General features: G+C 41.2%; 1 protein-coding gene across 1 annotated transcript in view; it reads right to left on the bottom strand.

Moving 5' to 3' along the window:
• LOC127236572 (24-hydroxycholesterol 7-alpha-hydroxylase) overlaps nt 1–14,026 on the bottom strand; it is a 57,383-nt gene extending 43,357 nt beyond the window's left edge. Inside the window, 4 exon segments of the mRNA XM_051204284.1 lie at nt 4,407–4,576; nt 6,204–6,339; nt 13,848–13,978; nt 13,981–14,026. Of these exon segments, the coding sequence (XP_051060241.1) occupies nt 4,407–4,576; nt 6,204–6,339; nt 13,848–13,978; nt 13,981–14,026 (483 nt within the window).
• Nucleotides 14,027–14,165: the final 139 nt, after the last annotated feature.

A 14,165-nucleotide genomic window follows, 5' to 3' on the forward strand; every position in this document is an offset into this window, starting at 1 on the left:
TATTCTTTATTCCTTATATAAACAGAATAGTCCAATTTTATCCCATCAATTATAGTTTGGTTGTTCTGTCCTCAGTCTTAGAAAGAAAAGGGTTTATTATTATTATTGTTGTTGTTGTTGTTGTTGTTGTTTCTGAGTTTCATAGTTCTATACCCAGTAGTTCTCAACCTGTGGGTCCGACCCATCAGAAAACACATATTTCCAATGGTCTTAGGGACTGAGATACTACTCAATAGTAAAATCTTAGTTGTAAAGTAGCAATGAGAATAAATTTATACTTTGTGGTTCCTAGGACCATCAGAAATACGTGCTTTCTGATGATCATTACCCACAGGTTGAGAACCTTGCACTAGCATAATTCTATAAAAACTAAACTGTTTTATTCTGCCAATGAAAACATTTCATATTTTTGTATTGAGTGGGAAGTTGCCTAATTCAAGAATTATGCCCTAAAGCAACATAGACCATTAAACTGTAACTCTACCCTTTGACATAGCCAACTGTATGAGAATAAATTAAAAAACAAACAAACAAGAGTTTCATTTTATTTTGTTATTGTAATCCTATAGAATAGAATGCCTTGGTGCTGTTAGGCTATAATATTAAAATAATGTATATAAGCATGACAAGTGTATCCCACACATATATTTATATATGCGGTGATTTGCAAGGGTGTTTAGGGTGACAGGTTATAACATAAAAGGACAGAAAGAATGAAGGGGCTGGAGAGATGGCTCAGTGCTTAAGGCACTGGCTGCTCTTCCAGAGGACTCGGGTTCAATTCCCAGCACCCATATGTCAGCTCACACCTGTCTGTGACTCCAGTTCCAGGGAATCTGACTCCTTCACACAGATACACATGCAGAAAAATACCAATGCACATAAAATAAATAAATTATATATTTTTTAAAAGGCGAGAATATTTTTGAACATAGAACAATTTCCTCAGATTTCATCTCTGTTTCCAGTTAGAATATTCAAAGAGGTCCACTTCTGAATGATTAGTTCACATGTAAAGCTGCAGGACAATGGATTTTAGTGTCTTTATAAACAGCTACTGTGATTCCTACTAGGATACCGCCAAAGGAGAAAATCATCCATCAATTGCTTGGTTCATGGGCACTGTGCCTGTCCTAAGAGTGACAGGATGAAAGCCCTGCACAGAGGCAAATGCTGGCTCAGCTAAACGAAGTCCATCGGCTATCATCGTTTTATCCTTGCCTGATTATTACCAGCATCCACTGCTGGGTCTTCTGCAAAATCAAATGCTGAAAATTCTCAAACGGACATGAGGGCATTAAAGACAATAATTACATGGCAGGCAGGGTGAAGCCTTTACCAGTGGCATTAGTGTCTTTATAAAACACTGTAAAGCACTCTGCTGAAGACAAGTCAGAAGTTGACAGTCTTCCAAAAGGAAGGCCTCCTCAGAACCCATACTGCTGGCACCTCATCTTGGATGTCACAGCCTCCAAACTATGGGAAATACCTTCGTATTGCTTCTAAGTTACCCATCCATGCCACCTACGACTGTCCAAATAGGATAAAACATAGAGCAACTGCCACAAACTTTGTTAAAATGCAGTTACTTTTCACTGCATTTTTACCAATGTTTATCTGAGCCAATGGTGACAAATGCATTTGATTATGCCCACTTACACCTTATAGAGGAGGGGGCTGATTCAGCATAGATCCAAACAGAATCTATTCAATAATGATACCCATACTTGTAAAGAGCCTCAGATACATTCTCCATGCTATCTTCTCTCTCTCCTGCCGCCCTAGATCCCTCCCTCCCCCACCCCCCCACGCTGTTTTTCGGGAAGGAAGGGATAGGAAAGGGGGAAGGCAAGCCAGAAGGAGGAAAGAAAGAACAGAGAGAAGAAAAGAAGAGAGAAGTAGATGCCTTTTTAGTCCTTCTTCACTTCACGTGTGCACATTAAGTATGCAGGTTTCAGTGCTCAACCTGCAGTGCCAGCAACATGGAGGCTGAGGCCACGCGTTCCAGGGCAGCTCCGGCTACGCAGTGAGAACACCACACCCACTCCCACGGCCATTAAAGAAAAGAAAACGTCATAGAAACGGCTTCTTCCCACCTCAATTGGTACTATTCTACTTAAGAGAAAGACATGTGGCTGGGAATGGGACTTAGTGGATAAAGCACTTGCCACACGGAATTGAAGACCAGAGGAGCTTGATTCTCCAGAACCTACTAAAAGCTGGCCGTGTGGCATTCCTGCGTGATCGCTGCTCTCCTGCAGGGAGATGGGAGATGAAGACAATAGAATCCCTAGAAGCTTGGCAAATAACAGGAATTATACTGAGATGTTTTGGACCCTGTCTAAATCAAGGTGGGAAGCAAGTGCCAAAACCCAAAGTTTTCCTGACTTCCATATCTTCACTATGGCAAGTGCACTACCCACCACACACAAGCACGTATATCCTACATACACCCACTGATGTGAAATAAAAATAAAGCATAAAACAAATAAGAGAAACGAGATCTAGGAAGCTGGTTCAGAAGGTAACACAAGGACCTGAGTTCAGATTACCAGCCATCCCATGAAAGCCAGGATAGCAGCATGCACTCCAGCATGGCAGGATGCACTCGAGCATGAAAGCATGCATTTGCAACCCCATGCAGAGACTGGGGGGGGGGGGCGGTGCTGGGGCTCAATGACCAGCAAATCTAGGCAAAATGGTGGGTTCTAGGTGTGGTGATGAGTCTTATCTCAAAACCTACACCACAGAATGATAAAGCAAGGCACTTGGTGTCATCGTCTAGCCTCCACGCTCACACAGGGATACCTGTGCATACACATATCTAAGAGAGAGCCAGATGGAGATTAGATACAGATATGGATATAGATATATGTGCTGAAAAGAAATCCCATCAAAGAGCCAATTACAGAAGGGCACCCTACCTCAGGAGCCATTCCGGCAGCTGGGTTCCACACTCGAAACCCTCGTCATAAGTTTTAAAATGTTGGTAGAACTCCTTGATTTTCCTCTTGTTTTGAAAAACAACCCTTTTTTAAAGAGAGTATTGACTGTAGCTGGATAAAGAAGATGCCTGCAAAGACAGGGAAACTCAGGAAGCCAACCAAGCAGCCAATGAGAGCTTTAGATACAAATTCTAAATCTAATCTAAAAAGATGCTCTTAAAACGACAAATGAGCAGTGGATAACGGGACACAGCTTTAGGGGACACAGCTAAAACTTAGGAAGTTCTAGCATTTGCTGCTGAAAGTCAAGCTGTCACTTAGGGTGACTGAAATGTGGCTATGTTTATCTGAAGATTTTTAAAAAATCCTTTTGAGGCCAGCCTGGTCTACACAGTGAGTTTCAGGTCAGGCTCCAAAGCTACAGAGAAACCCTGTCTCTAAAAACCCCAAAACAAAAGTCCTTTCTTAAAAACAAACAAAAATCTTGTTTTCAATAATATTTGTGTATGCATGTGTCTCTGTGTGGATATGTGAATGGAGTTGTCCCGGAAGATCTGGTATGTCGAATTTCCCTGGCACTGGAGTTATAGGCAAGTGTGAGCTGTGCAATGTATGTGCTGGGAACCAAACTTGGGTCCTGTGGAAGAACGTGTGAGCTTTTAACTGCTGAGCCCTCTCTCCAACCCTGAAGATTTAAAAATCCATTCTAAAGAAACATCAGATCCAGGCAAATGCAAAACGATAAAGAGAAATGAGCTGAATAAATGCCATTCAAAGAGGATTTATTTAGAAAATAGTAACAGCTAGGACCCACTTCATGTCTTTGAGTGTAGTCACAAATGCACTAGGAGTAAAGGAGGTAAGAGTAATCATTCATTTCTTAATTTCTCACCAAGGAGGTAAGAGTAATCATTCATTTCTTAATTTCTCACCAAAGTCTGCACATTCAAACCATTGCCAACTGAAACATATGTTGATGTTATTTGTGGTATGAATGAATTGAGGATGTCCCCTGTATGCTACTGTATCAAACCCTTGGTCTCATCTGGTGGTATTATTTGGGAAGGGTGTGACATTTTTAGGGGGTGGAGTCTTGCTGGGGGAAGTACATCACTGTGGGTTGGGGCTTTGAGAGCTGACATCCTCAGTCAAATTCTAGTTTACCCTCCGACTTTATAATCCTGGGGTTCTACTGGGGTGACAAAGTGCTTTGGCAACTCAGTTTTTCATGTGGAGACTTTATGACTATTCATTTGTCAAATGACTGTTGGTTTATTTGCTCACCATAAGGTGAGTATGCTAAACTAGAAAGTGCCTATTAATTAGAATGTAAATATTTTTTAAAAGTTCATAGTGGCCTAGTTAGGTAGAGAACATTAATCTACCCGGTGAATTTTGAAATCCAGGGTATTGCTTCCAAGTTTTTATTTGAAGACTAAAACAATTACGTATTTACCTTACAAAGTTGTTCAGATCCATTGTCCCATGGGCGCCTAAATTTTCCAGTTGCTCACGAAATTCCTCAGTCAGCTGCCCAGTAAACTGATGCATGTTCAAAGTCTCCATTTTTCCCTTCATCAAGACATACAGTTTCTCATGCAGTGCTAAAAAGACATTCTTTGGAATCCATGCTAAAGACAGAGAAAACTATTTTCACAAAGAAGCAACAATCCCTTGTGGCGTATGATCTATACGCCCCTGCTACAAATTGGTCAGTAGGGACTACTGAGGGAGTCCTCACCACAGCGCATAAACTCGATAGGCCTGCGGAGATGATCTCTAAATGAGTGGGAAGGCTATTTCTAACCCCTTCTTCTTGAAAATGCATAGCATCCTGAACTCTCCAGCATTCTGTAAGCTATTGTTTACACTTACAATATTCACCACTCTGCCACTCAAAGCCCAATTTCTACACACATACCAATATCCCTTAAGTTCTCCCCTAGATATCTTCTTGACCATTTCTTCCAGCAGAATAACTCTGACCCCACTATAGAATGCCTCTTTATAAAAGTATTCATCTGCCTTCTACAATATCAAGTTAGGTTAGGTCGGAGTAGGGTCAAGAGTTTTAGTTTTTTGTTTTTTGTTTTTTTTTTTTTTTTTTAACTACTTTCTACAATTTTTTAAATCTAGTTTATCTGGTTTGATTAACCAACTCAAAGTGTCTTTTAAAAGTCTTTAAAGAATCTCTTTTTAAAACAACTTGTATTTTATGATTCTGCTATGTTCAAGTTGTATTTTGAATAAATTTAAATGGAATTCAGATCTCCTGAGCTTACCAGAAGACTGATAAGGATGAGAGGCTGTTGAAGAGTAAATGTTAACAGATTTTTATCTGCTCAGTAGAAATGAACACGAAAGGTCACAGGGGAGCCCTGGTGAACATTCCAATAATATCCATATGCCACCAGCAGGTAAGTTAGTACCTTTTACTGAGAAATGCTTTAGCATATAGAACAATAGTTATATTCATAAATCAGAAACTCCATTGTTTATTTATCACAAGCACTGGAGAAGAGTGAACTTAGCCAGAATAGTGTGATGTTTCAAGAGAAACATGGTTAAATTTTAACTACTGAGTGGTTTTCCTAATAGTAAGAAATATGTAACAGAGTACATCAAAGGATTCTAAGAAGGAAAGACGGGCGGAGCAGAAGAAGGATACCTTAGGCAAGAAGCCAGGCAGGCATTCTGGGTAAGGAACATGGCCTAGGCACAAGACCTAGGGAGAAAAGTAGAAACAGCCACAGCAGGAACACATTCTCCAGTAATAGCAAGCAAACAGATGGAGGCTGTAAGAAAGGACAACTCAGTCCAGCTAGCCATACGGCTCCTATGGGTATTCTCAGGAAAGGCCATAATAATGGCTCGCTTATTAAGCAGGGAAACTACTGTGGGGAAGCAAAGTACAATCAAAGCAAGAGCTGTAGCCTGTAGAACATTGCATTCAAGGCAAAAGGCTGTAGGTGCTATAACACACTAGAGATTCCAAATAGTTTCTAAAACGCACCCATGATGGGAGCCTATCTCACTCAGATGTCTAAATGAAACCTAATATATTATACTGCCAATATTTCCTTTTCAATGACCCAGTCTATTACATGTTACATATTTTCTTCCTTCTAACCCTACTTTAATAACAAAATAATTGCCCTTCACTATTCTTAATAGAGGACCAAGGATGTAATTTTACTCAAAATTACTCTTGGGTTTCAATGTTATACTTCAAGGGAACTATCTAAGAATATTGGTTACCTGTGTGATAGATAGGATTTTGTACAGCTAGTTCAAAATTTACATGTTTAGATTTTAGAAACACGTCGATGCCTTCTTCTTCAGTAACAAAGGTCATCCGGTTTCCCATAGCAAAGATGGTAAATATTGGTCCATACTAGAATAAAACACAAACACAAACATATTAGTAAGCATTTCATGGATTATGTATAACACAGTTTTCCTCCAGAATACCAATACTGAGATTGGAGAAATGGTTCAGTGATTAAACGTGTGTGCTGTCCTTGCAGAGGATCTGAAATAGCTTCAAGCACCCACATTGGGCAGTTCAACAGCCATCCATATATAGCTCTAGAGGATCTGATGCCCTCTTCTGGCCTCCACAGGCACCTACACACATGTGCACATGTATGTGTGGTGATATATTATTTATGATTTAATAAAATGACTGGAGATCAAACTGCAAAGCTAGCTACAGCCATAGAGCCAGACAGTGGTGATGCACATATTTACTCCCAAAACTCTGGAGACAGAGACAGATGGATCTCTGTTCGTCCAAGGCCACTCTGAGCTACATGAAACTGATCTAGTCTAAAAAAGAAACAGCTCACACAAAGGTGAGCTCAGCCCTTGGAATCACTTGCCTTTAATCCCAGCACTTGGGAGGCAGAGGCAGGCAGATTTCTATGAGTCCAAAAACATCCTGGGCTACAGAGAGTGAATCAGAGATTGAGATGTATAAGAGGAAGAAGCAAAGGGTCTCATGTGAGATTTAGTTTCCAGACAGGGAAGGCATAGGATTGCAGTCTGGGGCTTGGTGGAGAGCAGTGCAGTCTGCATTTTGCCCCTGAGGATTCATGGAGACAGGATTGCCATTTTGGTCTGAGGTAGAGGTAAGAGAGAGTGGCTTGGCTGCTTTGCTTCTCTGGTCTTCAGCTTGAAGCCTGAACCCCAATATCTATCTCTGGGTTTTTATTATTTATGTTACATGTATGAGTGTGTGTGGACATACACACAGAATAAAATTAAAGAATATCAATGATGAAGTAATTGCCCAGATTTGAAAATATGGTTACATCTAGAACTTGCTAGAAATTCTGAGGGTCACATTTAAATTATACAAATCCCAATTTATTCTGTCCTAAAATGTGCATAATAAGATGCCTATGCTAGCTTCCTTTCTTGGTTATTAAAAAACAGAAAACAATTAGAATATGTGTGTGTGTGTGTGTGTAACCAAGATACCAAGAAGCCTATAAGCCACATACAACTCTATACTGCTCAAGAAAAATATGCAAAGCTGAAGGAAACAGAAGGCCTGCTTATGTTTAGACATCATGGCACTGACATGGATACCAGTCCTCAGGCAAAGTAGCTAATACAAGATATAAGGCAGCTACGAGTCAGCAAGAACTGACTAACATTGGATGTTCAGAAAGCCCCAAAGCAAGCAATAACAGAGTCTGTTATATAACCATTTCTGGCAAACTGCCACCTTTGTATGACTATAAATATAGCCTTGAGGTCATATGCAAGTCACATTTTGTCTTTGCCAGACCTTGTGTAGGTCTGTGTACCCATGTGCAGCCTGTGTGCTGGTGTGTGTGTGTGTGTGTGTGTGTGTGTGTGTGTGTGTGTGTGTGTGTGTGTGTGTGCTAGCATTGGCCTGGATGTCTGGCAGTGTCTGCCTGCCTTGTAGCTTGTTTGCTGGTACACAATACATATCTTGTCTGTCTAGGACTCCCAGAGTCACTTCATCTTCCTGGATTTCTGCAACCCTCCTCTTTTCCTGGCATCAGAGCTCAGACCTCGCAAATTATACAGTAGTAATCTTTTCCTTCCCTCTCATGCAATTTCTAACATGAGGCTTGCGTTCCGGGAGTCTGCCCTAATTAGCTTTAACCGCTGACCCAGCCTACCATCAACTGAGTATGGAGTCTCAATGGAGGGATTGCTTAGACAATATTGGCTTGTGGGCATGTTGAGGGGAGAGAGCTGTCTAATTTTCCAGTTATGTAGGAAGGCCCACACCGTTATGGGTGGCGCCATCCCCTGACCAGGGTTTCCTAAACTGTATAAAATAAACATGATTGTGTGAGCTGTGTTCTTTCATAGTTTCTACCTGTGAATCCCTGCCATGCCTTCGATAAATGATGAACTGTAATTTGGAAGTGGAGACCAAAAATTCCCATTCCTCCTCTAAACTGCTGTTGTTTGGTGTTTTATCACAGCAATAGAAAGAAAAGTAGGACAGTTTATGGCTTTATTGGAGCAAATAGATGCCATTTTCAGAGCTTTCTAATTATACTCCAGTATCCATTATGAATGTTGGCAACAAATGGTACACCATGAAAAAGAGCCACATATTTACATGCCATTTTGAGTCTCATAAGTATCTCAAGACATCATTTATTTACACTCATCACTACTAGAGCGTTACTCATTTTCACACTAATCATTGAGACTGGCATATGTTACACTCTTCATAAAACTGTTAGGGGCTACCGGGCAAACTGAAGGTTCAAGAATCACTGACTGCCAAGAACAAACATAACCACATCAACAAAAACCAACTAAAGTCACATTTCTCACATCTGCGACCCAGACATCATCACTGCCTCCCAATATTACCTACTGACAATTGTTTGCTAGTCGATATTTAAAAGAAAGCAGGCCGTTCTCATTGTTCAGGTTGTGTTTAAATGTGTATTCTTAACTTTCTACTAGAAAAGTGGTCTTCCTAGTAGGCTTCTTAGGGGCTTCAAGTGGCGGCCAAGTTCAAACACACTGAGCCACTGAGATTACTGCTGCCCCATGCTGGTGCTGTTGAAAGAGTTCCCTGTAGTATCCTGCACAGTGAAAACCATTCAGTGTAGGAATACAAACTCTACAGCAGTGGGTTCCTGTTTTATTCATTCTCCTATTCTTAATTTAATGTCAGGCTGCATACGAACCTTTGGGAGAGACTTTGCCTATTATCAGCACCCTCCAAAGAGTCATCTGATTCTGGGTGTGGCCAAGGCTTCATGTCTACACATTTCTGAGCAGAATTTCACAGAACACTGAAGGACATTTGCTGAAGACATTTGGGATCCTATTCCAAGGGTATTGTTAAAAGGGACTATAGATAAAACCATGCCAGGTTACATTGTAACCCCGAGTTTCTATTTCTGAAGGAGAAAGATCTAAAAATATAAGTACTGAGCTACACAATTAGCTGCAAGTTCTATTAACAAACCGCTGCCATATTTCCCATAGTGGTTGGACCATTAGGCATCTTCAGGCTCATTTTCTCTTCACCAGAGGCTGTTATTGTGGATGACCTTGAGTGTCATATTCCATCATACTCCATGGGGTATGGGAATTGCACATATTTTATCCCATTCTTAAGATTTTCTCTTTGTCCTCCTTGTGGGTTCTGTCACAGAGAAGATATTGCTGATTTTCATAAAGTCCGGTTTATCTGTTTTTCCTTTTATTAACTACTCTTTGAATGCCAATCAAAGAAGTGTTTCCTAGACGCCCCTCCCAACTTTTTGTTGCATGTGTTCTGGTTAAGACTGGGATCCATCTAGAATTAATTTTTTTGTGTATGATGTGAGTCTTAGGTCTCTTATTTTGTTTTGTAAATTATTACTTGTTTATTTCCTCCTAGCTAGTTTCAGCAACATTTGACAAGGGCTGTCTTCACTCCATTGAATTGCTTCTGTCTTTGCCACGAGTCAGCTGAGCGTGCTTGTATGGATGCCTCACCAAATTCCCTATTCTGTTTTATCTCTCTTTGTGTTTACATCTCTGTCAGCACCACAGTTAATGACAAATAAGCAATGAAATGGAGTGAAACAATTCTTCTTGGCTTCTTCCTCCTCCTTCCTTCCTTCTTTTCTCTCTCTCTCTCTCTCTCTCTCTCTCTCTCTCTCTCTCTCTCTCTCTCTCCTCCTTCTTTTTCTTCCAAAAAATGTTTTAGGGGCTCCATTCTCTTGGTCTTTCCACCTAAATTTACAATAATACTGACAAACTCTAAAATAAGGCTTCCAGAGGATTTCAAAGTACTCCTGATTTCAATTCGGACACAAGTGACATCTTTACTATGTGGGCTTCTCCAATCTCCTTCCATGACCACTGCGTATCTCTCCCTTAGGATCCCTGGTACTTTTTGTTAGCAGTTTGGGGTTCTTGACAAATAAGAATCCAACCTACTGGGTCATATTTTTACCAAATATTTGCTTGAGTGATTATAAGCACTATTGTATGTTTATGCACACATGTGCAGCTCCAGCAAGTGTGCAGCCACAAGGTCAGTAATTGTGTGCCAACCTTTCTGAATTCACATATTAATTCCAAGTTCTGAGAAGAGCCCCACCAGATTGTTCAATGTGGCTAATGAGCTGTACCTTAAACTCAGCCTTCTTGGGACCAGTGACTAATGGCTCATTTCAAACACTCCCTCCTCTACCTTGAAGCTTGTGCACTGCAACGTCAAAGTTTCTTCTTCAAAGTCATACTTTTATGGATCAGAAAACTAAATTGCACCAGCAGGTCCACACCCCATCTCCCAACTCAAGCACAGATCATGTTGATTTGCAGCCCCAGGTCACACACAGAGCCACTGCTGATGCCTTTAAGTGGTTCTTTCCTAGCGCTCTTAGGGAAACTCTCTTCGAGTGTGTCTTGTCTCTTCTGCTTTACTATTTATCACTTATTCTGCTTTATGTGTTGATTAAGAGAACACAGCACTAGCTTTGCTTCTCTCTGCATCATCCTGAAACTCCTTGAAAAACTGGGATGCACCTGAGCAAAGCCCCACCCAGGGCCCCCAGAACCCTTCAGCCGGCACTGCCATCAAACTCCACTTCCAGCTACTGGTGACAGGTAAGAATGGGACTGGTGTTATAGAGCTTGGGAATGAGAATTAAGTGGAATAGACAGAGAAGGAGAGGGAGAGGGAGGGGGAGAGGGAGAAGGAGAAGAAGAAGGAGGAGAAGAAGCATTTTTCACTCTAGCTGTGTCTACATGTTTGTGTGTATGTTTGCAGAAGCAGGTGCATGTAGAGGTCAGAAGTCAACACGGATGGTTTCCACCATTGCTATCATTTGATTTCTTTACACGGGGTCTCTCCCTGAACCTGGAACTCAGGGACTGGCTAGATTGGCTTACCAGCAAGCTCCGGTGACCCTGTTTCCTTCACCTGGGATCACAGGTGTGAATCAGATTCTCATGACTGGCTCAGGCAGTAAAGTGCCGGATGAGACTGGCCTGAGAAAGCAATTAATGAGAAAGTAGACTGCAGGTAAGGCATGCCATGCACATCCGAACTCCAGTCCTCAGAAGGCAGGCTACTCAGGCAGGAGGACTCAAGTTCAAGGCTAGCCTAGGCTACTTACTGAACAGTAAGAAGCTGTATAAAACAAAGAAGCAAAAGCCATTGGTTCCATTTGGTTTTCCTTTTGTGTTCCGTTTGTGTGTGTGTTAGTTAAGGAGTGGGTGAGCATTCCTGCTTTGGGACTTTGAGCTTGCATGGTTTAAATGTCTCTAATGCACTTCCTATCATTCTGATTATATGCTAAAAGTATTTTAAAATTCGCTTTCAGGATTCAAGCATCAAACAACGGAGCTACAATCTTTGAGTACAAGAGAAAGACCACACATACACTGTGTCATGTAACATAATAACTGGCTCTACAGAGCCCTTACACATGCTTGTTCTGACAAAACTTTGTCAAACATTCCATACAAATTGCTAAACTCATGTGACCATGGAAGGCTATGGGAAACAAAGAAATATTATTTTAGAAAAGATTCTTTTTCATCTTTTATGTATCAGACTAAAAGTTTCACAGAATTATTATATCCAGTATGGCCCAGCATTTAGTATGATAAGCAAATCTACATGCAAAAACTATATGTTAAAAACTATATGTACATCAAAGTAGTACAATAACACGATATAATCATAAACAATTTAATTGTGCATTTCCCCCCACCAGGAAATCTATTTTTTAGTTTATTCTGAAAAAGTAGTCAAATAGGCTTTAAATGTGCAGCTACATATACACATACATACACAAACATAAGAATATCCACTGAGGGCCAGCACTGGGGAGCAGAGGCAGGCAATCCCCGGAGGCTTGCTAGCCAGCCATTCTAACTGAAAGGACGAACCTCAGATCCAGTGAGAGACTCTGTCCCAGCAAAATGGAGTGCAGAAGTGAATCTTCAATCTTTGAATTCCACATGTGCCTTCCTACTTGGACTAAAAGCCCTTGCACATGAGAGGACACACACATTGTACAATGCATACACCCATTATGCAAAACACACACACACACACACACACACACACACACTGAGAGAAATACTGAATGAAAAGGAAATACTACTCACAATTTGTGTTTACGTGTGTGGGGGGCATGCATGTATCACAGCACCCGTGTGAGGTCTGAGAGCAACCTGAGGGAGTTGCTTCTCTCCTTCCACCATGTGGGCTCTGGATATCTGTCTCAAGATGTCAGACTTGGTAGCAGGCACCTTTACCCATCGAGCCATCTTGCTGGCCCTCTACCTTATTTTCAGAGACAAGTTCTCTCATAGAAGCTGGAGCTCGGTGGTTGGGCTGGACTGGCTAATCAGTGAGCTCCATCGATTTTCCTGTCTCTGCCTCTCATGCATTCAAATTTGAGATGCATTTGGCCACTTCAGCTTTTTTTTAAATTAAGATCCATTTTATTTGTATGTGTATATGTTTATATATATATATGTATGTATGTATGTATGTATGTATGTGCATGGATGCCTTTGGAAGATAAAGGATTCAGATCCCCTGAAGCTGGAGTTGTAGGAGATTGTGATTGAACCCAATGTGCGTTCTGGGAACAGAACTTGGGTCCTCTACTAGAGCAGTAGGTGCCCTTAAGAGCTGAGCCTTCTCTCACCATGTTTGCTCTCTCCCCATCCCTCACCTTAAACGTAGGGGTTAGAGATTGAACTCAGGCTCTCATACTTTGTAGCATGCACTTCATCCACCAAGACATCTTCCCAAGCAAGAATATAGGAAGATCTTGGCCGCTAAAATATGAATAAAAATTAAAAGGCTAATACAAGGGCCTTCTTTAAAGTGCTCAACATTCCAAGCTGCTTTAAGAACAAAAGTCTTTATAATGCATCCACTGCTTATCTCCTCAGGGTGTATGTAAAGGAGCAACTCACTATCAATAAAACTAGTAGCTGTGGGGTGAAAAGGAAAAGTGGCAAGCCTTGGATCTGTCAGGATCAACTTAGCAAAGCAAGTTTTACAAAACCGAAGTGTTACCTCTATTTGTGATACAGATTTTTACTCATTTTCACAAACTGAGACCACAGAAACGTCTTATCTTCCCCAAGTACTACACGTTTATATCTACACGTTAATAAACACGCCCTTAGAATTAAAGTAAGGAAGTTACTAACACTTAAAAGACATCTCTACCTCCAACAAGATGTGTTGTCTTACATTTCATTTCTTGATACCTTGCTTAGGACATAAGTGAAAATCATGAGTAGAGAAACAACAGATGGGATTAACTGCCCTGCCAAACGTGTCTATTTCCAATGTTCTAACACTGCGCTTAAAATCCCCTGCCCTGCACCCCGGACCCCCTACCGCCTACCTCCAGCACAGCTCCATACCTTGAGTCTTGCTTTTTCTATAAATTCAAGAGGGGCTTTTCCAAACTCAAATCCCGCTCCGATCCAGGGAACCCAACCCTGGATGCACGGGGGTCCACGCAAGTTCTGCCACCGAAAGAATAAGAAAAGCTTCCCAGGATGGCGATTACTACTGGTGAGAATAATTCCATGATGCTCATTTTCTAGAATCACAGACGTTTTGAGAACGTCCTCCTTCCAGAGCATTTACTCCCCCTGTGTCCACTGAGGAAAACTCACCAGGTCTTCCAAACTTTGAGCTGAAACTTTGGCAACTAATTCTCTTGCGGAACTGGAGCT

Source organism: Phodopus roborovskii, unplaced genomic scaffold, assembly GCF_943737965.1.
Source record: "Phodopus roborovskii unplaced genomic scaffold, PHOROB, whole genome shotgun sequence".
NCBI lineage: Eukaryota > Metazoa > Chordata > Mammalia > Rodentia > Cricetidae > Phodopus > Phodopus roborovskii.